The 27,460-nt window shown below is 43.5% G+C and overlaps 1 protein-coding gene across 7 annotated transcripts in view; it reads left to right on the top strand.

Annotated features, from left to right (window-relative positions):
- The window catches only part of CHRDL1 (chordin like 1), a 121,941-nt gene that overhangs the window by 84,736 nt on the left and 9,745 nt on the right, over positions 1 to 27,460 (top strand). For 4 of the 7 annotated variants that reach the window (XM_059157779.1, XM_059157775.1, XM_059157772.1 and 1 more), the window contains exons 7-9: positions 12,990 to 13,057; positions 20,288 to 20,456; positions 24,079 to 24,288. In XM_059157779.1, the coding sequence (XP_059013762.1) occupies positions 12,990 to 13,057; positions 20,288 to 20,456; positions 24,079 to 24,288 (447 nt within the window). The remainder of the gene's footprint in view (positions 1 to 12,989; positions 13,058 to 20,287; positions 20,457 to 24,078; positions 24,289 to 27,460) is intronic. The other 3 variants (XM_059157776.1, XM_059157778.1, XM_059157777.1) reach the window with 1 other exon arrangement.

The raw sequence follows: 27,460 nt of genomic DNA, 5'->3' as shown, positions 1-27,460 counted from the left end.
TGCTAGAGCATGTGACTCTTGATCTTGGGGTCATGAGTTCAGTCCCCATGTTGGGATAGAGCTTATTTTAAAAAAAAAGTATTTGTGCTGATACATACTGTACTAACTAAGGCCAGTCATTTTTTTTTTCTTTCTTGAAAGAGAGAGAGAGTGTGTGAGCATGCAAGTGGGATAGGTACAGGGAGGGGCAGAGGGGGAGAGAGAGGGAATCCTAAGCAGGCTCCATGCTCAGTGTGGAGCCCAATGTGGAGCTTGATCTCATGACACTGAGATCATGACCTGAGCCGAAATCAAGATTAGGGCATTCAGCCGACTGAGCCACCTGGGCACCCCACCAGTCACAGTTCTAAATACTTTATTGACATTAATTCATTTACTCCCATAATGACCCTATGTGATGAGTATGATGAGTATTCCCATTTAATGGATGATGAAACTGAGGCAGAGAGAAGTTAATAGCCTTGTTTAAGGTTATGTAGCTAGTGAGTCCAGATGCCAGGCTCTTCCCCACTTTATTCTGCTGCTGAAAAGAATGGCTCCCTGTTGCCAGGGGTACACACCAACCCCTGCCTCAGACAGTGAAGGCCTTCTATCCAGTAGCTTCAACTTAGCTTTCTAGGTCCACATTCTTCAATTCACACACCTTGGGTTCCACTCCCAGTGTCCCTGTGCTCTTTGTGTCTTTGTGTCTTCACTCTACCCCCTCAAGATTTCTCCAACTGTAGTGTGCTTCAAAATCACCTGGAGAACTTTCAGATCCTCAGACAACAGTTGCGTGATTCAACAGCTTTGGGGTAGGGTCCTGGGATGTGCATGTCAGCAGGCCCCACTGTCTACTCAGAGGCTGGTGGTCCATAGATTCCTCTTTGAGAATCCATTCCTGAGACCAAATGGATGACTGGAGGTGACCCCGAATAGTGGTTTCTGTTTGATTTTAGTGCACTGAAATTTAGCATATTAAAAGTCTGAATCCTGGAAGCAATAGAAAAGTAACAAATGTCACTCTCTGAAGGGTCAGAGTATCTACTTCCAACCATTGGGTAACCAACTTTGAGACAAATGTATGACAGCCATTTCATGGGAAGGAACTGGGAGGTCAAGAGAACAAAATGGCTGCCTATTTAAGAACTGCACATGTACAGCTAGACCTTAGAGGAGAGAAGATTGCCTCTTTCTGGAAAAGCCTTTCCCTTCCATCTCTGCCTTTGGAAATCCTACAGGTTTCTCAAGACGTAGCTCAAACACTGCCTCCATAGATTCTGACACAGGTGGTCCTCTGGGTGCATTATGATAAATACTAGATGGAAGGCCTTTCTCTCTTCTCTGCCTTCTGTCTGCCATCCCTCGTTTCTCTAGCCCAAATTCCTGTTTATCCTGCTTATCCAAAGACTAGCCCATCTGCCACCTCCTCCGAAAGTGTTTTGTTTTTTTAATCCTATAAGTTAGGAGTAAACCTCCTTCCTTTCCGAGACTCCTCAGCCTTTACTGGGTGCTGCTCCTGTAGCATTAATCACTTTGTTACCTTTTTTAAAAATTTATTATGTGTACTCATGTCTTACTCTCCATAGCAATTCTGAGCTCCTTAAGGCAGGAACTATTCCTGGTTCATCTTTTCTTCCCCCTCCCTGCTCTAGGTACAGAGTAAGCACTCTTTGAATGAATGCATGCTAGCTTGGAAATACTGCCAAAGTTATAGTTTGAATTAGATACAACTAACATATGATATTTTTCCTGTGTTTTCTGCCTCTGAATTACCAATAGATTGTGGTAGGGGTGGTACTTGCTGTCCATTGGTTCATGGTCAGTAGGAAATTACACTGTGTCATTTCTGATCCCCAACTGGTTTTTCCTCCCCCATTGCCCTTCAGGACACTGTAAGTTTTCTTCTAGGAAGAAATGAATTTGGGGCACCTGAGTGGCTCAATCAGTTAAACTTCTGCCTTCGGCTTAGGTCATGATCCCAGGGTCCTGGGATCGAGCCCCACATTGGACTCGCTGCTCAGCAGAAAGCCTTCTTCCCCCTCTCTGTCTGCCTACTGCTCCCTTTGCTTGCGTGTGCCAGCGCTCGCTCTCTCTCTCTCTCTTTGCCAAATAAATAAAATCTTTAAAAAAAAAAAAAAAGGAAGAAATGACCTTGTTCTGAGTACCATTGTATGCTCATCCCTTTTCCTATGCTCTTTCCAGAGGTCCTCACAAGCCAGTGTGGATTTAGCCACAGCCTGATTTGGTTTGTGCTCCAAGAAGACCCTGGATCTTTCTCTCGGGCTTTCTCACAGTGTGTGTGTGTCTGTACACCAGTACAGCTATGACATTTAAGCCAGAAAAGATGGGTATTTTGTTCCTCATCTCCCTACCCATCTTTGCCCCAATGTCATTTGAGTCTGCTCCGAAGGGAAGAGAGTCTGTATGGAGCCGAGGTGTTCATAGTTGCTTGCATAACAATCCAGTTCCTATAATCCAGTTGTCGGGCTGAGGTTACTTTGTTTGGGGAAAAGGATACGGTGCGAAATCTAAACTGAAGAACAATTCGTAAGAGAAAGGAAACTACCAAAAAGATATGTTATTGCCTCTGGGAGACATGTGTGGGGCAGCAGACATAGACCCTGAAGCCATAAGGACTCAGATTTGATGTTATGGAGCTCCAGACTACTAGTGATATTACCTTGGGCGATCTGCTTGTCCCCATAGAACTTTGGGTTTTTGCTTCTTTTCAGCCCTGAAAATGGAGATTATAATAAGTGTCACCCATGGAAAGGTTGTAAAAATTAACCGAGATGATGTGGAGACAGTGGAAAGTCTTATACAGACTTACTGCTTCATTTGAGACAATGATCATATTTCATATATAATATTATTGTATTTATTAGCCCAGGGTTAATACGATTGCACGCTCTCCTCTATGTCTGAGAGTCTTGCCTTTTTTTCTTTACTTAATCTCCACACATAGAATTTCATTTCTCATCCCTCTTGTGTTAACAGATCCTGGGACTCGCCATCTTCTCAACACGACCCTTGTCACAGTTTAAATTTCTTTCCTTTTATGATGCCCTCAGAAGTGACAGATAAAAGCAAGCTCCGGCCGATCATGCGCGGTCCCTTCACACACTTGCCAATTCGCGAAGTTCTTTCTCCGCGATCTCTCCTCCAGCCGAAATAAATCCTTCACTTTCATCTTTCCCTGTGAAGGCTCAGTCCTCCGCTTTCATAAAACTGATGCTTTTCTCTCTGCCCCTAATTTCTTTACATCTTTCAGTTGTGTAGAATGTGATTGAATGTCCTTTGAAGTGCTAATTTTGGAAGCACCTCGTTATTTTTTTTTCCTGCTGAAATGATGTTTTTACAAAGGTCTGTCTTGCATAAGCATATTACTCACACAGCAGGGAATGCAGACACCCTTCTCCCCTATGCTGACCACCCTAACTGCAGAAAAAATACTGCAGAAGAAATAACCTTTTGAGTGCTGAATTTGCAGATGTTCACATAAAGGGCCGCATGGAAACAGCTCTCTGTGCCTTCCCCAGACACGGTACATGTCTCTCTTCCTGGGTCATGTGGCAACATTAGCTGCAAACTGGATCTCAACCCCAGCCTCAGGGATATCGGCCTGTCCTTGAGGCTTGAGGCAGGTCAAGAGGACATTGACAAGGGGCATGTCCTTGCTGGAACTTGAGCAAATCTCATCTGGACTGGAAGTGGCATGCAAACAGCCGCTGGAACCTGAAGGGAAACTTGATCAGAAGAAAAATCTTGTATGACTGCCACATTCTGGGCAGGCAGGCCTCAAACCCAAACCCACCCCCCTCCTGCTTCCCTCTACTACTTATCATTTCTGTTTCCTGTCTCCTGCCTATCTTGCCAAAGCAAAGGGAAAAGCTATGTACTTGGACTCTAGACAAAGGAGAGGTTTTGGGGGGAGGTAGGCTTTTGGCTGTATTAAGAGCCAAACCTGATTAGACGGTGTACATACATAGTACTTACTCTGTGGCAGGCAGTGGTCTAAGCACTGATGTGTGTGATAACCTCACTTAATCCTCCCAACAAAGTTAGAACAATTATTAACCCCATTTTACAGATAAGGAGACTGAGGCAGGGAAGTTACGTGATTGGCCCAAGGATATGTGGCAGTGAGTGGCAGAACTAGAATTTGAACCTTGTCAACCTAGCTCTAGAGTCCCAAACTCTTACACTCCCTGGTGGGAGCCATTCATGGGAACGCAACAAGGGACCTTTCCTAAGGCAAGGGAGTAGAGGGGGAGAGAGAACATGCTTGACATGTTGGCACTTAATCTTAGAAGAGTAACCACACTGCCCAGCTCCTCCCATTATGGCCTCAGCCTACCCGCTCAGAACCAGCAGGGGACATCTTTGTCCAGAAATACCTACCTTCTTTCACCCTTCTTCACCCTTCTGGAGCACCCACCAAGTACCCAGTGCTGTGTGGGTGCTGGAGATACAGTGGTGAACGAAACAGTGGTGAACGAAACGAACAGGGGACCTCGCCTAGTGGATTGTAGTGCAGAAGACACATTTATCAAATAGATAATATCAAATATCAAGTAGATACAAAACGGCAACTGTGCCACGTGCTATAGAGAAAGGGGTTGGAAAAGCTAGTAATGAAAAGGGGTCGACCTTGTGAGGGAGGTGAAAGAAGACTCCTCGGACTGTCTCTCCAGCCTCAACACACACCACATTCCTTTTCACTGCCTGTGAGAGAGGAGGGACTCGAAGTTTAGGGACATAGCTAATGGCAGTCTTAAACTCCCAGGATCCTTGACTTCTGCTTTCCCTGTGAAACTGGCCACCTCAGGCTGTAGGAGTGTCTATAACTGTCTTTCCTCCATTGTACATGTGCATACTACTCTAGTCCAGGCTTTTCTTCTTACAGAACTACTTGGTCGTGTTGGTCAGTGCCCACCGTGTCTTAGCACATTATCCAATGTCCGCAGATTGTTTTTAAAGACACTCTATTAGGCAAGCTGACGCTCCCTGAACCTACTACTCATCCTTGTTTCTCTGACACCAACCCACACACACCTTCTGCTCCAGGCTGGCTATTCTCTTTGTCCTAAAATATGCCAAGTTCCTTCCCACTTTCATTCCTGTTATGTGCCTCTATTAGCTCTCACAAGCTTGGAATAGCTTCCCTCCTCTCTTCTTACGGATTTTGACCCTACCCATCTTTCAAGAGCCCGGGCTGAGTTGTACCCCTTCCAAAGAGCCTGACCCAATAACTCGAGTCCTCCTTGAGCTCCTTCTTGGACCACTTTCAGGGCTTAGTCTGGTTTATAGAGTCCAACATTTAAATATTTTCTTATATTTTCCATTGTTTCATGGATCTTGCTTCCTTAACTGGAAAAGGAACACCTTCTTCCTCTGTGTCCTGTAGCACAGAGTTAAGCATTTCTTGTGGTTGATTTATTAAATAGAAAAAGCTACAGCCATGAAAAGCTCTTGACAGCACTCCATGTGTAGTCCTAGCTAGGGAGGCAGGAGAGATGACTTAACTCCCAACATACTCAACCCAAGCTCATTTATCCAACACATTTGCAAAGAGCCAAAGGAGAAAACTGAATCTCATTTCATGAAATTGAGGTATTTCTATGAACTTCCACAAGGTAACTGAAAGCAGAAGCAACTGTTTAAAAGCAGTTTGTCAGTACTCAAGAGAAGTGCCATTGTACCTAAGACTTGTGATTTATCTTTGCAAAACAGCAAAATTACACCTGTGATGCTATCTTGGCTGGAATGCAGAGATTATGAGGGAAGTGATGCACAAGGTAGTTCATTTTACTTTTAACATCATAAAAATCTACCCAAGTTTTCAAAGTTCTCAAAATCAAACAAAACTGGAGAAAATAACAGCACCTCCAAATATAGACACTCATGTATTGGTCTAGCGTTGTTTTTGGTTTGGTCCACATTTTCTGCAGAAACACTACCATCAGTGGGTCATAATGATAAGGAAGGAAATATCATTAATGAGACACATTTCTCAAAAAAAAAAAATGAACTCCATCGTTTATGGTTTTTGAGTTGCTGTGCTCCTCCCTAAACTTCAAACTGTGCTGAAACACTCTGATCTTTTCAGAGTGACAGAAGAGTCTGACCACTGTTAATGAGCCCTGTTCTTGGGTGAGCCATTCATGTTCATGAAGAAAGGATGATCTGAGAGATATCCCACCCTTGGCCTTCCTCTCTTCTTCTAAATCCCCACTAAGGGCTGTCTTTTTCCATGGAAACTTTCCAGCTTGTTTTTGTTCTCTCTCCCCTGTGCTCAGAATTCATCTGCACGTGCTTGCTAATACTCCCAGAACTCCCAACCTTGGTGGTCATTGTGTTCCCTCTGGGCATGTCTCTTATATCTAACATGTTTCTTCATAGAAAGCCCTTCAGACCATGGATGAGACAGCATTGACTTTCATACTGAGTTTAACAAATGAATAAACCCAAATCTTAACTGGCCGTGTGGAATAAATGCCCCCATCCTGTTCTGGGATTGGAGCATTTTTCATGTTTATAGGCGTCTGGTTCTACCATAAAAATAAGGAATTTCCAGTGAGCACGTCAGAGCAAATATTTCTTCACAGGTTAAAGTCACTCTTCCTTCAGCCCTGTCCTTCTAACTACTCCAAGGGGTGCCATGACTGCCCAAAAACACTGCCTGTGTCCATTATTCTCATTGGAATAGTCTTCATGAGCCTAGACCCCAGTATTTCTAGAACTTAGTCCCAATTGTCAACTGACAGCATAAAGAGAGAAAAAAGAAATGCGAGCAAAAGGAGCTATGTTATGCAGGGGAAGTCAGATTTCAATATTACCTACATTATAACTTTAAGAACTTACCAATTCCAAGTCTCCATAGCCTGGGCAAGCAGACAGTGGATACCAGGATCCAGTTATTCTAGCAAATTACTGGAATGACTATATCCATTTACACCTTGGCTTTAGCCATTAAAACCAGCCCCTTGTTCCCTACTCCCGCCAGACATCCAGGTCTTTTTTTGGATATAAGGCCAGGTAGCTAATGCAGTATCTGTGGATAGAAGGACCTTAAACTGCTTTCTGACTGCTTGCCATTCATTCCTAGGTTGACCAGCAGTAAACGTTGCTAGATTTCTGAGCTCCTCTTCTCCATCCGCTTGTTATTTTTCCATGTATGGATGTGGTAGCTCAGGATTCTCTCTTTTTTTTTGGGGGGGGGGGCGAGGGGGTACTTGGACTTTGACCACTCCACGTTAGGACCATAAAATTGCACTCTCTCCCAATGAAGCAGATATCTGTCCTCATTTTAAGCCAAGAAAAAATAACGGATTTCGTTAAAACTCAAATGCCTCTTTGACAAAGAGGAAAATAAGGAGATGACTAGGAGAGAATCTTAGCCAGTTCAGAAGGAACGAGCTGAAAACATCCTTGTGGCCTTTTTTTTTTTTTTTTTTCCTGCATCCAAGATCCTGGCTTTCAAAATGGAATGATTTCGAAATGAAAGGATTCCCTTTCCTACGTGCAGGCATAAATGTTTTTGTTACTGCTGGGCTTCGTTTGTTTGTTTAATCCAGAGCCTTTCCTTGATAGCTACCACGCATGCTCATGGAACTCCTTAAGTTGGGTTTTCCCCAGGGTTGAGCTACTCTTGAGGAGAAGGAGGAAGAAGCAGAGGGAAAGGATGGGAAGTAGAGGGGGAATAACACTTGGTGGGCCAGGCCCTGTTCTAAGCTCTTTGCGCACACTAATCCATTTCCTCCCCACCGCTCTCCGGGCTAGGTTGTATTGTCCCCATTTTAGCAATAAGGAAACTGAGGCTCAGAGAGGTTCATCACTTGCCCGAAGTCACACAGGCAAAAAGGGACAGAGTCAGGTTTTGGACCCAGGCAGTCTGGCTGGTGTGGGCTGTTCTCTTAGCCATGACTGTTCTGTTGCCTCTCAACTTGGGGATGTGGAGCAACTGTGGGGACTCTGAACTCTGAGGCTACTGGAAGGAGCAGACTTCGTGACAACTCTGCTCCCCAGGGCCGGATATGGTAATGCTTCCATTAGAGTTATTGGGATGACTCAAAGACCCCATTTCTAACTATCAGCTTGGATCTCCATAGCCATTGAAAGAGCAGAGTGTGACTTGTGGGTATCATCCAGCTAATAGCTTCTCTTTGGCTTCCCTCATGATTGGCTCTCACAAGCACTGGCCACTCCCATAATGCTCTTTTTAAAAAGTATGTATTTCTGACTTTCCTGGATAAATGCTTTTGTACTCCTCTTCAGATTTGGCTAGCTACTCTTGGCAGGAGTTCCCCCTTGTCTGTGTCTCTGTGTTTCTCAAGCAGATAGTTTGTTGAAAATGCTAAGAGCTTGTATTGACAGCCCAAACAATAAAGTGCTTTATTTGACAGCAGAGTATTTTCTAGAACATATGACCATCTACAAAACACTGGAGTACTTCTTGTAGTACTATATATCGTTGATAGCTGAAAGGGCTACTAGTGGGGAATCATTTTACCAGAGTTCTTCAAAGCTTCACTCAAATTTCAGCATGCCTGCTCCCTCTCAACAGTATTTAGAGAATTAGATGTTTGGCAGAGGACCCCCATCGAGTCATCTGCTTCTACTCTGTCTTTCATCTCCAGCTTGGGTATTCTGTCCCGGCTATCAAGTGGCCCATCCCAGAACCTGGCACGTAGTAGGTGGAGATGTCACGATCACTTTCTTCCTCTCCACTCTCCCCTGATTTCCCTCAAAAGCCCTTTAACTATTTGCCCTGATTCTGCTGATTTCGACGCGTTTCTCTCAAAGTATAGAGATCACTTTCCCTTGTCACAGGGATCATGTCCCCGCCCGCCCTGGTCTCAGGGATTCATTTCATTGCCATGTGCCTTATGATTAGAGTGACTACATATCTTCCCATCCAAACCAAGACACTTTTGAAAGTGAGAGGGCCATCTTAGTAATTATGTCTGCCAGAAAAAGGCATGAAAGTGGGCTGTCCCACATGCATCAGGACCTATGGGACATGTTATGTATGATGTTGTGTGTGGTTCAGATGTGACCACATGCTGGCGTAGTTTTGCTTTCTGAGGCTTATCTTCATGGGTTTCTAATAATCTCATTGTACACTTAGTCCTCTCGAAAGGAGAGGGTTTACTTCTGTGACCTACTCAGGCTAACCAGAGATTAATGGAAGCAATGGGAGTTATAAACAGTCTGAATTGTAGCCCAGCTTTTGACCATTTTTCAAATGCTTGTTCTTCATTTCTTTCATTACCAGAAAGCCAAGCCATTTTAGCTCCATAGGGTACCACTCAGAATATAATTGAGGTTTGAATAAACAACACATGTGGCTTTTAAGGTTAAATGAATATTGTTTGACATACAGTACACTAGAGTTGTTTTTCATTTTGGTTTTAAAAATTGGTTAAAATTATATCTTGTTGCTTCTCGGAATTAACTAGAATCCATCTGTCTCCATTAGAATCAGTGTGTTTTTTGTTTTGTTTTGTTTTTTCTTTTCTTTTCTTTCTTTCTTTCTTTCTTTTTTTTTTTTTTTTTTTTTTTTTTTAGATAAAGCCCTGGCTGAAAAAAAAGTTTCCTCTTACTCAAGACAATTTGCCCAGCAAATCAGGGAGAAAAAAAAAAAAAGCAACAGAATAGGTTTTAGGGCACTGCTGCTAATATTTTCTTTGATGTATTTTGTCCCATAGATATATCTGAGATATATCTAAACTATAGTACCTAAGATGCTAAACAGACAGACCTATTATCAGCAATCCAGACGGATTTGGCCCAGGTCACAGCTGAACAAAATGTGAATACCAAAGAAGATTCTTCCAATTTAACTATGGTTTAAATGATAAAGAATGACTCCTTACATACAGAACACTCCAGCTTAGAGAATGCCATTTCGATGGCATCAGAAGCTCAGTCATTTCTACTTGAGAGGATATGTACACGAGTAATGGTTCCAGGAGCTTTTAACTGAAGTGAAATGATTTCAACTGAGGCACGCACGTGTGCCTGCAAATGCTTAGGTGTTGTGACACATTTCTCTGAACTTGGGTTATAGGACATTAGTCCTCTGCTCCCATGCCATCTGATCTCTCTGTTCACTTAACAGGGACTACTTGCTTCAGAGTTCTACGTGGAAAAAAAAAAAGTAAAGTATTTCAGGACACTATCTAAAAGCCCTTTCAAGACTCTAGGGTCTTAATGCAATAAATGGAGCTTCTCAAAAGGTCATGCTAAGTAAACCTTCCATGTCAGTACCAACCATTAAATCTATGTTTGTGAAGGACGTGTTTGGTGATGAGAGCTCTTCTCTTATCTTTCCTTTGTGATTTATTCTCTTTGGGCTACTTAGATTGGGCCCCAAAACACATTCCATGGCTTTTCCATTTTGTTCTGCCATTTGCTGGTGAATCTCTTCTGGTTTCCAGTCTTCTCTTGGGTCCCCTATTTTCATCTGGCTCATGACAAAGCTTGGACTCGCCACACTGCCAGTGAAAAGGGACCAAGTACATTTAAGTTCATCCCTATTCATTCACTTCAAGGGCAGTGCCATTTCCCAGCTGTTCAGATTTGCAAGCCTAGCATCTTTTGATTTAAAAAAATTTTTTAAATATTTATGTATTTACTTTAGAGAGAGAGAACAGGGAAGGGGCAGAAAGAGAGGGAGAGAGGATCCTCAAGCAAACTCCCCTCTGAGCATGGAGCCTGACAGATGCAGGGCTCAATTCCCGGAACCTGAGATCGTGACCTGAGCTGAAATCAAGAGTCAGACATTTAACCAACTGCACCACCCAGGCGTCCTCCCCTCCACCCATGACCATAGCATCCTTTTACACTATTTTCTCTTTTGCCATCCTCATCTTTTATCAGATCACCCATCAGGATCATATCATTGCCTTTTTATCTGAAGTAGTCTGATTTGCCCCTTCCCCATGATTTCAGAGATTCTCAGGGCTTGTCACATATTACTACAAACAACCTCCCAGATTCTAGTTGCCCCCCAGGTAGGAGACACTCCATCTTCAGGAGAAGCTGCCATAAATCACCATCTTTTACTGTAGGAACCTCTACATAAAAATTGGTTACAGGATAAAATGTGAATTCTTCAGCCTCTTTCTGAAGTCACACAGCAATTATTTACCACCTTTATTTACATCAACGACCAGGCTTCTCCCCTCCCTCTCTCCTTCCTTGACTCCCTTTCCTCTTCACCCCTCCTCCTTTCTTTCCACCATCCCCATTTCTCTTGTTTCACATCTGAACTCTCTACTCCAGCCACACCTTGCAGGCTGTCTTCAGTGTGTTCCTTGCCATTTCCAAAGCTCTCAGAGAACATGAGAGGGGGGAGGGCCCGAGGGAGAAGCAGACTCCACACTGAGTGGGGAGCCCAATGTGGGGCTCGATCTGGCAACTCCAGGATCATGACCTGAGCAGAAGGCAGATGCTTAGCCGAATGAGCCACCCACGTGCCTCTCTCCCAAATGCATCTTGATGATTCATAATTTTTTTTCCCATGAGATGATCTTTAAATCATGAAGGGTTAAAGCCATAACACCATTATATATCACTACCTTATAACATTGCTATCAAAGGAATTTTGAGGTCCTTTGTAAGTCCTAAAAGCCAATGATATCACCTAATTTTCCCTCAGTACTACAATCCCCTTGAACCAGTAACATGTTACTATGTCCAAGTGGGTTTTGAAAGCTCATGGGGTAAATTCAAATAGAAAATTCTTCATGCTGCTACTTTCTGATATTTCCTGCTATCCTGTGAAATACATGTCTTAACTGATACTGAGAGTAAGACCCAGCTCTTCCCATCGACTCACTTGGTCATCAGTAACACAAGGTAATATCCTTGGAAATTGTCCTGTGGTTTGTGATCTTTAATTGATTGAGGAATATCTCTGTCTGTGTTATGTTGTTCTCAAGGCTAAAGGTAGGATCTTCCTCCCAAAAGAAGCTACTCTGGCAATGAGGCAATGATAAGTGTTCACTCTTCAGAGAATGGACACACAGACCCAGAAGGAGGTATCTCGGGCAAAAACAGAGGAGTACAACTTGGATATTGGTTAGGTAAACATTCCAGCCACCACGAGATTAACCTTAACTTTCAGACCAAGTCATAACTTCTCAGAGACATCAGGGTGAATTTAACAAATTATGACAGACCAAATCCTTGAAATTCTCATTTTAGAAGGGTAGTTTAAACACAAGTTAAGTACGAACTGCAAGATACTGAACTGACACTGGAATAAAGGAAGCAAAAGTGAGGGTGATGGCTATATCACAATGGAAAGTGATTATTCTCCCTTTTGTTTCCCAAATTTTGTACAGTGTGAATGGACGGGGCTCCTGGGTGGTTTACTTAGCTAAGTGACAGCCTTCAGCTCGGGTCATGATCCTGGGGTTCTGGGATCGAGTCCCACATCCGGCTCTCTGCTCAGTGGACAACATGCTTCTCCCTCTCCCTCTGCCCCTTCCTGTTGCTTGTGCTTGCTCCCTCTCTCTCTTTCTCTCTCTCTCTCTCTCTCTCTCAAATAAGTAAATAAAAATCTTAAAAAATAAAATTTAAAAAAGTGACTTTCTTCAGAGTTGTTTTTAAAAATTGAGACAGATACAGAGAGAAATCTTTCCAGGTCACTTTATAAAGGACAGCCATTTTTTTTTTTTTTTTCAGAAAGGAGAGAGAGACAGAGAGAGATGGGGGAAGTGGCAGAGAGACAGACTCTTAAGCAAGCTTCATACCCAGCATGGAGCCTGATGCGGGGCTTAATCCCGTGACCCTGAGATCATGACCTGTGCCAAAATCAAGAATCAGACCCCCAACTGACTGAGACACCAGGGTGCCCGGAAGGATGGCCATTTTAACTACATTTAAAATGTCTGGAGAAATTTGGGATCATAGAACCAAAAATGTGGCTAGGTCACAAGGGTGATGGTTTTCCCTTCTAAGTATGTATGACTCTGTCTTTATTTTGTAATAAACAGGGGATGGAGAATTGTCGTGGGAACATTCTGATGGTGATATCTTCCGGCAACCTGCCAACAGAGAAGCAGTAAGTGTGAATAGCTCAAATAATTCAACCCTCCCCAGCACCAGGCCAAACTTTCCTCTCTCCATGGCTATTATCCCAGCAACTCCATAAAAGGGCCCATTTCTAACACCACTGCTCTTTCCCTTTCCTCGGAAAATTAGAGAGCATTATCACCAAACTCTAGCCATTTAAGTACACTGTATAGTTGGTTACTAGGGCCAGGACGTGAACACACAGAAATCACAGCCCCAGCCCTTAAGTACTTGCCGTCTAGATCCAAAGTTGGTAGCCTTTCAGGATGGTTTGCCAAATTTTTGCCTTCTGGAAGGAAAGCAGGTGACTATGTCTGTCCTCAGTAGTGAGGACCTTCTGTAGGACTGTAAGGTAGGTCTGTCCATCCTTTTGGCAGAGGTACTATGATTGCTTCCCGGCCTTTTGGCTAAGATCAAGTGTGACAGAGGTACCATGGACATGTCTCCATAAAGCCTTTCCTAAGCCTTAGGCTCTCAGTCACACAGCTGCAAGAGAGAAAAGGAAGCAGGTCGCATACTCCTTCTCCACTCTGCAGCATCTCATTTCCATTGTTAGTGCTAACCTCATAGAAAGCCTCTCTGTGTATACAACAGCATCTCTCGTCCCTGTGTATTTCAAAGTAATTGACAAAATGCCATCCTTTTATCAAAAACATATGTCAAAATACAGCCATACCTCAAACTTCTTAAAATCTGAAAAGGAGATGTTCCAGTTCAGGGAATCTATCATACAGAAGGATTTATGAAAGTGTACAAAATGTATGAAGGTGCTCATGGTACATACATGGACATTCATTGGACCCTGGTACCAAAAAAAAAAAATGTATAGGGCATTCAATGCAGCATTATTTTCCTAAGAGCAAAACAAATGGAAGGAACCCAAACGTAAGCAATAGGGACTTGGTTGAACACAGCCAATTTGTGGGACACGGTGCTGTTGTTAAAAAGATCGCAAAACATTGAAGGGAACTTGAGTGGAGGGATCCCCAAGATTTATTATGTAAACAAAGCAAGGTGCAAGAGACAACTTCTACTATCATTTACTTATGTAAAAATTGTAAGTGTGTGCGTGTGCATGAATGAGTACTTATGGAAAGATCTGGAAGATCATTACGAGTGGTAATCTCAAAGGGGTGGAAATGGACAGGGGAAGGAGAGAGCGTGATTTTTTTACTCTATCTATTCTGTATCATTGGACATTTTTCTTTAAAAAATATATTTTATTTATTTGAGAGAAAGAGCACAAATGGGGTGAGGATCAGAGGGAGAAGCAGAGCCTGATGTAGGACTCGATCCTGGGACTCCAGGACCGTGACCTGACCTGAAGGCAGATGCTTAATGACTAAACCACCCAGGTACCTCCATCGGATGTTTTTCAATGAGCATCGATTAATTTTGCAGTATATAACATTTAAAATATTTTTTAACTTCTGGAATTAGTTCTCAACAAGCATTGTGTAGAAGTCCAGAGCCCAAGGAATTATGGGGCAAACTCAAGGATAAGAAAGTGTGAGGAAGGTGTTTGTGGGAACCTAATAAAATGGCCAATATAAACTTCCCAGTGTTTCTTCTGCCTTCTGTGCAAGTTGAAGCAATATCTATGTGCTTTCTTCTCTGGTCCTGTCATTTTGACACTGCTGTTTCTGTTTCTCTACCTGTGGGTCAGGTAGAGAACAACACTATGGATATCTCAAAACAAGCAGCACTCCTGCAAGAGAGGGTGGCTTCCCAGTTTGCAAGTTCATATGGATCCCAAGGATGGGGAAAATAAGTGGTGGGGATTCAGGAGGGCATGAGTGCCAGGTGTTGTATGGACGTGTGGAATCACTACATTGTACACCTGTAACTCATATGTCACTGTAGGTTCATCCACTGGAATTTGAATACAAATGTAAAAAAATTTTAAGAAGCTTTTCTCCATCTACCTCTATCTGCTTTATAGGAAGTGAGATTCCTTCCAGATCTTAACAGATGATGCCAGTCTCCATCTTCTGTGTTGTCAATTTCCTCCTTTAATCCACCCTCATTTTTTATTGAGGGAGGACATTGAGAATGACTAAATTCATGGCCACCAACCACATGCCATTCTCCCTGAATTTGGGTCTCAGACACCTTAAGCTGGGTGCTTGGATCCCAATGTTAAGTGTTGCGGCCAGCTCGGAGGTCCTGCTGGTAAGGCTATTAATGCGCCTTTCTTCTTGACTTCATTTTATGCTGCCTCCAACCCCACCTTTGTCCTTCCATCTTGTCCTTCTTCCAAAACTGCTGGAGATTGGGCTGAACTTAATCCCATACTTCCTGTAGCAAAAGAGGTCAAATTCAGAATGCCTTGAAATAGTTATTGATTTTCAAAGGAATTCAAGACCTATCTTTAGAAACAAACATTGGGGCCCGGTAGACAAAAATATCCAGATGGTTCCACTTTATGATAAATAAATATTTTCCTTTGTTCCAAAAGGGGTAGATGTTGTGGGATGTGATTTGAATAATAAATAGTATCTGTAGTAATAGAAAAATATGTACCTGGCACATAGTAGGCACCCAAGAAATACGTGTTGAAGAAAGGGATGTGGAAGGTGGAGTGAAATGTGTGTGAGGGGTTTCTCATGAATGTTAATGTGCTTTGGGAATTTGTCCCATATAAGAGAGAGGTACTTCGAACTCATTGCTGCCTCTTGACCAGCCAAAAATTAGAAGGTAGGAGAAGCCCTTCTGGATATCCTTTGCAGGCCCAACTGTCTGTATGGGATCAAAAAAGGCAACCTTAACAACACATTGCCAATTCGGTAGCCTGTCACTTTAATAGAGCATTCCTACTTACAGGGAACCATGGAAAACCTCAGTTCGATAGGAACACAGGTAATGGCTCTATTTCGGCAAGTGGGTTGAAAACCATCCATTTCACCAAGTTTTATGAAGTGTACACGAAGGAGAACCAGTGGCTTAATTATGGCTCCTTTGGAAAATCCTAAACAGGTTTCTGTTCTGTTTCCAGATCATAATTTCACATTTACAGGTCCTGGTACCATGGGTGTGTGTGTGTGTGTGTGTGTGTGTGTGTGTGTGTGTGTTGTAGGGAGGGAGAAGTAGACACAGGGTGGAAAGCCAAAACATGAAAGCAAGCAGAATTTTGTTTTGGATGACAGCCAAACTCTGATTTTGTCCCCAAAAGATTACTCAGAGATTAACCATTAGAAAAGTGAAAGCTTTAAGGATTGAAACAATAGGAAACAGATAGAAATCCATGTCTCATTCACATTGTCAGAACAATAGTTTGGGAAGGAAACTGGCCCAAGTGTCTCCCAGACAGGAATGGTCCCAGGGGGCCAGTGATGAAGCTATAACAGGCTTATGGCCGTGTGAATTACTACACATTCTGAAGACATTTTTTTAAAGGTTTTATTTATTTGTTTGAGAGAGAGAGAGTACAAGCAGGGGGAGCAGCCAAGGGCTGAGCAGGGAGCCCGATTCAGGGCTCGATCCCAGGACCCCGGGATCATGACCTGGGCTGAAGATAGGAACTTAAGTGACCTGGGTGCCTCTCTGAAGACTTTTTTTTTAAATTTTTTATTTTTTATAAACATATATTTTTATCCCCAGGGGTACAGGTCTGTGAATCTCCAGGTTCACACACTTCACAGCACTCAACAAAGCACATACCCTCCCCAATGTCCATAATCCCACCCCCTTCTCCCAACCCCCCTCCCCCCAGTTTGTTTTGTGAGATTAAGAGTCACCTATGGTTTGTCTCCCTCCCAATCCCATCCTGTTTCATTGATTCTTCTCCTACCCACCTAAGCCCCCATGTCATATGATCTCCCTGATATGAGGAAGTGGTGAAGACATTTTTTAATTAAATTTTTTAAATTTTATTTTGTGATAACTTCAAATTCACAGCCATGAAGTCACTTCGAAGACTATTCCTGAACTGTCCTGTTTTCCTGTCTCTGCCAATATAACCCTTCCCTCTTAGGACAAGTAAGGAAGAAATTCCTGGAGAACTTTCTGCAGTAATGGGGGCTGTCCAACCATCAGAAAAAAAATGTGTGAGAACCACCTAAAAATCCTGAGAGAAGGGCGACTGGCTAGTTCAATTGGAGGAGCTTGTGACTCTTGATCTCCGGGTTGTGAGTTTGAGCCCCACATTGTGTGTAGAAAGGTCTTCAGTAAGATAGATAGACAGACAGAGAGACAAACAAACCAATCTTTAAAAAAAAAAAAAAAAAAAAAAAAAAAAGCCTGAGAGAATTATCAGCACTTCAAGTCGGGAAATCAAATAATGCCAAAATACAGAACAGAATAAAACAAAGCCTAGCTACATGGCCACTTCTACCTGACTACACTTGACCTGCTCTCTCAAGCAGGCTCTTCACAGCTGGGTTTGAAGATAAGCTCCAGTTTGTTAATGTCTTTTTCTCTTTCTCCCTGAAAAAGGTCAGAATGGTCTCTGGTAACCTCTTCCGTTCCTTTGTTTAGGAGAACAACTTTTAAAAGAGCCATTACCCTCAAATCCACGTCACACATTGCCACCCCCACCCCCAGGTTGTGAACACTGTAGTGGACTTTTTATCTTTTTTTTAAAGATTTTATGTATTTCAGAGAGAAAAAGGGAGAGAGAGAAAGCACAAGGAGGGGCAGAGGGAGAGAGAGAAGCAGGCTCCCCACTGAGCAGAGAGCCCAACACAGGGCTCTATCCCAAGACTGTCACAAGTTGGCAGAGAGGCAGGAAGAGAGACAGGAAGGGAAGCCGGCTCCCTGCTAAGCAGAGAGCCCAATGCGGGACTCGATCCCAGGATCCTGGGATCAGGACTCGAGCTGAAGGCAGATGCTTAACCAACTGAGCCACCCAGGCACTCCTGGATTTTGTTCTTTTCACAGACTTTTTTTTTTTTTTTAAGTTTTATTTCTTTGAGGTGGGGAGGGGCAGAAGTAGAAACTCTCAGGCAGACTCCCCGCTGAGTGCAGAGCCTGACCTGGGGCTCGATCCCAGAACTCCGAGTTCATGACCTGAGCTGAAACCAAGAGTTGGATGCTTAGCCGACTGAGCCACCCAGGTACCCCCGTCTTAGCAGACTTTGATATTTTCTTCAGAGCAGCTGTTTGCAGCCCGCTGAGCTTGACCACACATTCCCTCTCCCACTCTCTCCTTCCTTTTTCCTCCTGTTCATCTTCCTCTCCACTCTGCACCCCCATCCCTACTCCCCTGCCATCTCCAAAAACTCCATCTTCACTGTCACCCTAAATAAAACCCTGCTCCTCTTTGGCCTTGGTTTCTCTTTCTATAAAACAAAAGGCTTAAACAAGGTGAGATTCTGGCAGACAATCAAAATCCTTGAGGGTTTTGTTTGTTTGTTTGTTTGGGTTTTGAATCTTTTTTTTTTCTGCCCTTACCCTATGTCCAGGGTCTCAGGCCTGGTACCAAAGAAGAGCTTTTCACTTCGTTCTCACCCTCACGAATCAGAGAACTTCTTGTACTTGCTGCTCATCCTGGGTCAGCGACCTTTTCTCTTGCAATTTCTAGCCCCGTTGAACTCCCACCCTTTAGTATCATCGGTAGGACACCCACCAGCCAAACTGTCGTCTCTGTGTTCCTTTGGCAAAACTGTGCCAGACTCCAGAAAGGACAGAACAATCTGTAATGGTCTTTGTGGAATGTGAGTGAAAAGGACATATAAGCCATTGTGGGAATGAAAAATATTTGCACTGAGAATCCCATCTGTGTACATGATAATAAATTGATGCAAAGTCTTATTTGTGTGAGATTTTCTAGCGATGTACCAGCATGGACTCTTCTTAGATTTAGAGTTATGTTCTTTTTCTCTTACTCCAGCTCCTGTTCTCTCTCCCCTTCTCCCACCAACACCTCCCCCACCAATAGAATAATACTGATTCCCAAAGCTCAATTTGCAACATGTGTGTCCAAGATCCCCTGTCATTTCTAACACTGAATATAAGGATCTAACAGCCTGCAAAAGATTTTTTAGTGGGTCACCCTTCCTTTACCCCAACAGTCGCCCCCAAAACACAGTGTTATTTATTTGGCTTTTCGCTTTAGGGTCTAGTCTTCATTCATTCCAACTTCCTCTGCCTTCATGTTCCCTCAGCTCCTGGGAGATGGGTGGATAAGAGCTTGGTGGGTTCATCATGTATAGAACCCTTGCCGAGAGAGCAGTGGTTCTATAATTTAGACTACAGGACTCTAAGCATTCATTAGGGACCACAGCATTCATTCATTCATTCATTCATCCAATGAGCCCCTTCTACATGCTGGCCACTGTTTCGGGCTGGAGATCTAGCAGTGACAGCAAAACAAAACCCTCACCTCTAGCTAACATCCTGGTACTCTCATACACTGTCAGTTATCCTACAAAATGTCCAGGTATCTGTACTCTGCCCTATGATCTCGTGCCATTGGCTGCATTGAGAGTCTCAGTGCATTTTATCTGGACTATCCTTAGGTCCCATCTCTTCCTTTCCAGTCCACCGTATACATGATTAGGGATCAATGTTTGGAAACACAGTTCTGATTATTTCCCTGCTTTACAAAAAAAAAAAAAAACCCTCAAAGTCTTCCACACTTTCTCCTCTGTCACCTACTGAATAAAGTCCCCTTATTAGCCTGTCATTTTAAGTGCTTCATGATCTGGCTGCAACCCACTTTTGGAATGTTATCCTTCAACTGTTCCCTTTTATGAACTCTATGTTCTCTGCTACATATTCTCAACTTGAAAATGGCTGCCTGGAATATTCCCCACCAATTCTGCCTGTAAAAAAAATTCTGTCCACCCTTCATGGCCCAGGTCACAAACCCTCCCCCACCAGTTCTCTTTCTCTTCTTACTTTGCACAGCAATTGATACTTTTCCTCTGTCCCACCTTGTGTTGCAGGCTAGTACCTTACTTGTTACACATAAGATTCTTGGGGACAAGAAGAACACTTTATTTCCCTTTAATTGGCTGTTTGCTCCCTCCTGGCTGTTTGTCAGTGATGCTCACCCAGTCTCCTGGAAGAAGAGAGAGAAATCTCAGCGTGTCGTCAAAGCTACTCCTCCCTCATATCCTCATGTGGCTACTGGTGTGGGTGGACACATAGTTAATTTAGGATCAGAGCTCAGGTCATCACTACAGTTCATGAAAGGGCTGCAGCCGTGTGTGTCAGGCCCTTCCTGCCTTCTCTCTGGTGGCATTGGGGGACTGAGTTTGTCCTTGTCGTTTTACAGAGACATTCCTACCACCGCTCTCACTATGACTCTCCACCAAGCCGACAGGCTGGAGGGCTGCCCCGCTTTCCTGGGGCCAGAAGCCACCGAGGAGCTCTTATGGATTCTCAGCAAGCATCGGGCACCATCGTGCAGATTGTCATCAACAACAAACACAAGCACGGACAGGGTAAGGAACACACTCCCTCGGTACCATATCCACAGCAGGATTTCCATGCCTTACCTCCACCTCCCCACCTCCCCTCTCCCCACCATCTTTGGAGGGCTGGACCTAGAAAGGGCACTGTGTCCCAAGCATATCAGACAGTCACAAGAGCATCACTTATCATCAAGCCTCCAAGCGACTGTGGACAAGCGACCCTAAGAAACTGTCAGGATTTCCTTAAACACAGCCCGGAAGAGCTTAGTTTTTACTTCTGGTGTATCTGTCTTTGTTTAGATCAAAAGGCAAGAAAGCAGTGAGCCTGACGTGGCCCCCAGCCTTTTTGCAGTTGCCCTAGGGGGTTGCAGGTCTTTGGGGGAAGTTGATTGGATCCTTAAAGGAAGGAGAGATTGTTTTCCCATTAGGCATTTTTAACGAGATTGTTTTAATGAGAGATTGTTTTCCCATTAGGTACCGATATTCACAGGTACTCAGCGCCAGACGCTTTGGAAGCCCGTAGCTCCGCACCTTAGAAATAGTGATTCTCATTCCTCAGGGTACCCAGGATTCTTCCCGGACCCCTTGCTAAAGATACCTATTCTCGGACCCCATGCTTAGAGATTCTAATTCACATGAGGCGATTGTCATTAGAAATGAGTAACCCAGTAAGAAATCCAGAAACATCCTGGCCAAGCACCAGAAGGACTGATCAAGTTAACAACACGGACATGCAGTCCCACTCAGCCAACCAGCTGGTTGAAACAGGCACCCACACATGTCCGTGGCCCCAGACCTTCCTGTGCAGAGCTCCCCGGCCTCCACCCCCACCCCAGTAGCGGGGGTTGGAGTGGGGAAGAGAAATTCAATCAAACAATTGACCGCTTCTTACTTTTTTAGGCATCATGTCAACCAGCTCTTCACAGCAAGAGCTCAGCTGGTTCCCTTTTACGAAACCACAAACATGTTTTGTTTCCTTTAAAGGAGAAACAAATCAAAGCCAGTTCCCTGAACGGGTTAAAAGTAATAAATTATTAAACCAAATGATTGAATAACACGGGTGAAAAACAATCCGTTACAAAGAGCTCCTACTATAAATCTCAACAAAGCTGGTCAAACCAAAGCTGGCTGATCACATCTGTTACGAGTTAGATGTAAATTTTAGATTACAGATAAAAAACATTGAATCGCTTTTGAAACTAACAGGCTTAAAAGAAGAACATGCAAAATAAAACTCTTAATAGAAAATGGTAATATATTAGAAGAATTGGAAATATTTACTATCGATCTGGCTTTGATTTGAAATGTATTATTTTTAAAGTCCAAGGCATTCCAATATGAATTTATGAAATGTGGGGGAGAAGGGGGTAAAGATGCAGTTTGATTGTCAATCCAAAATTGTCTCCAGTAGATTCCATTTGCTCTGAAAGTATTTCAAAGCCTTAAAAAAAAAAAAAAAAAAAAAGAAAAAAGAAAAAAGAAAAAAACCTGTGTGGTAATGGACTTTGAAAATCCTAAATCCCATGATTTCCACAGGCCTCTTCATTTTAGGGCAGAGGCTCATCCCTTGATTTATTCTGTGTCCTACAAAAGGCCGAGCTGGTTTACATTTTTTCATTGCTCCCATTGATTTGGATGCAGTGATTCTTTCCTGACCTTTCTATTATAGTTCACTGCAGAATCACTTGTGCCCAGCCCCCACTCTCAATGTCCCAGCTGGATGATTTAAAATCATATCAAGAGTTCGTTGTTGGGGAGAAGGCTGCATTTCCCTCTAGAGCACTGACCTCCCACTCCTGCATCTTAGAGTGTAGGCTCTCACCTTGTCTAGATTGTTCCCTTAGTCGAAATGCTTAGGGGAGAGGGAAGCTGGTAATATAACACTGGAGGTCCTGCTTGTCCTTCTCCTTAGCTTTCCTGCTAACAGATGTGCTCCTCTGGGACACATCTGCTTGGTCCCCTGCCTAAGTCAAAGAGGAGAAGTGATAGGACTCAGCTATTTTGAACTTGACTCCAGCCTAAATTTGCTTGAAGCAGACTACGTGCCTACCTTGATCAGATTGTCTAGGAGGGAGGGTCGCTGTCTTCCATGGAGAGAGGAGTGGTGGAGACAGGAGAAAGAAAACATATCTGGCCAGCTGTCAGGTGATTCCATCCCCAGCCCTGAGCCTCACAGTTCATGTGTCAACTCCCTGTCCTATCTCCATATAATAAGTTTGGGAGCTTCTCTTGTTTAGGTTCTCAGGTTCTTGAAAATCTTCACATGGATTGACGGGCTAGAGTGCCTAGGACTCTAGCAGTACTTGCAAAGGACAGGAAAAACAGCCAACATCATCCATATTTCCAAATGTGACCCAGTGGACTTGATGAGAAAGAAATAGCCCAATGATTCATCCTTCTGAGGCCATTGTCTTGCGGCCAAATCAGTCAGTTCCTAGAAACGCCCCAAGTGGGGCTCTTTCTCCCAGCCTAGCCCCGCCTCAAGTGATACAACCCACACTAGAGATGTTGTTGATCAGGATGCCGACAGGTCTCCCTGGGTATAATGAGGTGATGGGAATAATGAGAAACACACCCAGTCCCAGTCATGGCTTAAAATCTCCAGAATGTCTCAGCACTTTTAAAAAGAGAGAGGACTTATTCTCAGCCCTCCCCGTTTAAGCCCAGTAGAGTTCTTATATTGGAGCCTAGCTCCCTGCCTTACAGTGGGAGCCGGACTAGTTTTCGTTGGTTTGCATGGAAGGATGTTCCTGTGGCCCCTTTCCTTCATCAGCCCCTCAGCCTACAGCTCTCCCAAGGCACCTAGAAAACATGGAGCCTGTGACTTCACTTCCCGCCCAACAAATGTGAGACCACCAAAGGCTATCTCTAGGCTAGGCAGTGATTCACTGCCATGGAATCTCTACAGCCACTGTGAGGTGGAGACCAGAGGATATTGCTGAAGATTAGAGGCACAGAAGGCTCTTTCTTTCATGATCCTTTCCCTCTAGATCTTATATTAGTGCCTTCCTTCTCATGCCAGATGGGAGGCCAGTGCCATTAGCTCCATACCCATCTGTGTTGGTGGATCAGACTCTCATAGCCTGGGATATTTTGGAAGGATTTGCTTTGGGATCTGGAAATACTGGCCCTTTGAGAAGAGCAATAGTTTCTGCATTTAGCCTTTCTGGGCAGCCAACATCTCTGGGAAATTTTCATGCCAGGAAGCCTATCTACTTGGGCCATAGAGATCTTTTGTAAAACTGCGGGTATTAAGGCTAAATTCTACTACAGTTTCTTCATCAGGTACCCAGGGCAGATGGAATTCTCCTTTCATCCATTGATACATTCCTCCAGTTTCAGAAATATTTCTTGATGGCTCACCATGGGCCGGGCACTTGTGAGGATCAGAGGCTACTGCTGAAGGACCGGAATAGTCACTAACAGGAGAACAGGAACTGAGCTGGGGTTTTTTGTTTGTTTGTTTTGGAGGGTTTTTGTTTTTTGTTGTTGTTGTTGTTGTTACAGAAGCTGCTCTGTCAACATACATCGTTGAGCCATGAAAAGGACAAAGGATGACTGATGTCTTAAGGGGTTCAGATCTTGGGTTCTGAGCACAGGGACCTGTTTCAGCTCCCTAGCCTTTAATTTCCAGTCCTGTGTTCTCTTCCAGTGTGTGTTTCCAATGGAAAGACCTACTCCCATGGCGAGTCCTGGCACCCAAACCTCCGAGCATTTGGCATTGTGGAGTGTGTGCTGTGCACTTGTAATGTCACCAAGCAAGAGTGTAAGAAAATCCACTGCCCCAATCGATACCCCTGCAAATATCCTCAAAAAATAGATGGGAAGTGCTGCAAGGTGTGTCCAGGTAAAAAGGCAAAAGGTGCGTTGGTTGGAAGCCCAGCCTTTGGTTGACTAAGATCCCCATAGAGTCCTTCTCAGTGTTCTTGGAGCACCAGAAACCTAATCAATCTGCCACAACATCGTAATGATACCAGCTCTAACAATGAACCTCTCCTCCCCTCTCTTGAAGGGCTGATAAGATGGTTCCTTGGAAGAAACTTACTACTCAGAAGTAGACTGGGGGTGTGCCTGTGTCTACCACACCTTTGGGCCCACAAAGCCCTAAGTGCCAGACTTCAGCCTGGCTTTTCTAAATTGCAGAGAAATTGGATTATGAGGATTATACAGAAGAACAGTAGAGCTGTAGTAGTAGTAGTAGTAGTAGTACTACACTATTCATAATAGTAGTTTATGAGGATTGTACAGAAGAATAGTAGAACCTGTCACTGATGTCACTGTTTAACCCATCAAACACAATTGCATCCATGAGCATTTTGAGACAGGGTTGGAGACAGGTGAGTTAGAGTGGAAGGAGCGTGGGTTCTGGGCCTGAGCGAAGTTGCTGTGTGACCTTGGAAATGTGACAAATCTACCCTGACCTTCATCAGCCATCTGTACAATGGAAAGCTTGGAACAATTAATCTCAAAGCTCCCATCCCAACACTACAATTTTATAATGATATTATTGCTCTATTAAAGATAAAACTGAAGCATATTGAGTGACCGGCCCTGAGTCACACAAATTGATAATAAAACCAAGGTTTCGAATTCAGGTCATTTACAGTCCATTGTCTTTTCCAGGCCAGTAGAAAATATTGGACTGATAAGAAAAAAAGTAAATTAAATAGTGGTTTAATGCCTATGACGTAGATAAAAATGTAGTCTGTAGTGTTGCGATTGACAACATTGGGGATTGGTAATAAAGCAGTCTAATCTTTGCTCTGCCAGTGGTTTCCTATGTAACCTAGAAAAAGTCCCTGCACCTTTCTGAGCTTCAGTTTCCTCCTTTGCAAAACAAGAGGGTTAGAGGAGATGATTTCTTAGGGCCTTTCCAGCTCCAATATTCTAGGCGAGAATGACTGAGTCTGTTCCTTGCACATGAATTTATCTACCATTTCTTACACCTATGTGTGGTTTTGTAAACACAGATGAAAAGCCAAACTTTTTCAAAGTAGGCAGAGAACTAAATTCCTTGAGCTGACACAATTCCTCATGATCAGCAGGCAACCATGAACTTAGCCAACATATATTTTTTTGAGCATCCCCACTTTATAACATTCCAATTTTGATCTTGGCCCTTCAGACCAAATCCCATTTCATTCTATGCTTAGGCCTTTGGTGATACAGGTGATTCAATTAAGAAGTGAGCAGTTCAACTGAACTTAAATAAATGATGGTCCAGCCATAACGTGCCATATTATATAGCCAGCAAAAATCATTGTAGACCAAGATTTAATGGCATGGAAAGATGTTTGTAACAGATTGGTTAAGTACAAAGAGCATGCTAAAAAACAACATTATGATTTCACTTGTGTTTTAGAAAGTGTTTATAATACACTTAGGCCAAAATAAAAGGCTGGAAAGGCATATGGCAGACTATTAATAATGACTGTCTTTGGATGATTGAACCATAGGTGGTTCTCATTTTCTTCTTTTGGTTTATCTGCATTTTTCAAATTTTTGACAACATGTATTATTTAAGTAATTAGAAGAAGAAGTTATTATTTAAAGAACTGTCCTCCAGAATGCCAACAGACAATACGTTGAAGAATCTGATTGACCAAACCAGTCTCTCTAGAAGAGCTGCTTTGCCACTCCACTTGGGGATGTGGAGCAACTTGCAGAGCAGCATGGCAGGAGACAGTCTCTGGCCCATTCTCTGTACCAGTCTCAGTGAGGCAAACAGGTGTGTCTGCAAATTGAGTGATGCCTGATAGTCACTTTGCCTACTGAGAGTCACTAGCCACAGATGCCAGGGCACCTGCTCCAGCTCCTCAGAAACCTCAGTGCATCAGGAAACATGTACTCACTCAGGCATTCGATCTGGAAATATGTATTACATGCCTATCGTCTGCAAGACACGGTTACAGACACTCCAAGAGATGAACAAGCTAGACTAAGGCCACTTGCCAGCATCATCCTTACAACCTAGTGGAAGAGGAAAGACAATGAACACAAGCAATGAGGTGATTTTAGGTTGGGATGGGTATTGTGAAGAAAGACCAAGCAGGATCAAGGACCAGTGAAGGGGAAGGATGGTGAATTTCAAAAAAGTGGCCGGAGGGGCGCCTGGGTGGTTCAGTGGGTTAAAGCCTCTGCCTTCGGCTCAGGTCATGATCCCAGGGTCCTGGGATCAAGCCCCACATCCGGCTCTCTGCTCGGCGGGGAGCCTGCTTCCTCCTCTCTTTCTGCCTGCCTCTCTGCCTACTTGTGATCTCTGTCAAATAAATAAAAATTTAAAAAAACTTAAAAAAAAAAGTGGCCAGGGGAGGCTTCTCTGAAGAAGTGATATTTGAGTAGAGCCCTGAAGGAATGAGAAAGGGGAAGATCACGACACCCTCAGCCTCTTAGAAAACACCACATGACAGAGAAAAAAGGGACAAAGAGTGAGGAGGGAAGAAGATGGTTGGAAAAAAGAACAGTAACTTCAGTTATTTGTGTTGAGAAGGGAAGAAAGATAAATAGAATTCACTGATGATCCGGCCAAAAGCTTCATTCTGACAAATGATTGCAGACTCCTCCAGTCATACTTAAGGGCCAAAATAAAGGATGAGGGTTTTCTTTCTCTCACTTGCCCTTGTTCTGGTAGAGATTGGCCTAGCTTTGTGTACCAGTGGCCACCTACAGGATTGTGGAGAACTTCTACTTCCTGAAGGCTCCCCAACTCCTCTCCACCCTCACTGCACCTCCCCAATATCTGGAATTCCCATAATTACACACTCCGTTTGGTTTACAGCAGAAAATGCCCCTGTCGAGACTTAAAAGTTATCTGGTTGGGAATAATATGTCACCAGTCATTTCCACCTCCATAAGGAAATGCTTTTTCAATTTCTTGGTTCTGGAGATCTCTGTATACAAGCATTCTCAAGGGAAGCGGAAATGGACAGAAATGATTTGGAGCACAGAAGGCTTCCTTGGAAGGAAATGAAACGAGGGGAACCTGAAGCAAATGGAAGATCAGAAAGTACCTTGAAGTGGAGGGTGTGGAATGA

This window comes from Mustela lutreola, chromosome X (assembly GCF_030435805.1).
Source record: "Mustela lutreola isolate mMusLut2 chromosome X, mMusLut2.pri, whole genome shotgun sequence".
NCBI lineage: Eukaryota > Metazoa > Chordata > Mammalia > Carnivora > Mustelidae > Mustela > Mustela lutreola.
This window is presented reverse-complemented; position numbering and strand designations above follow the sequence as displayed.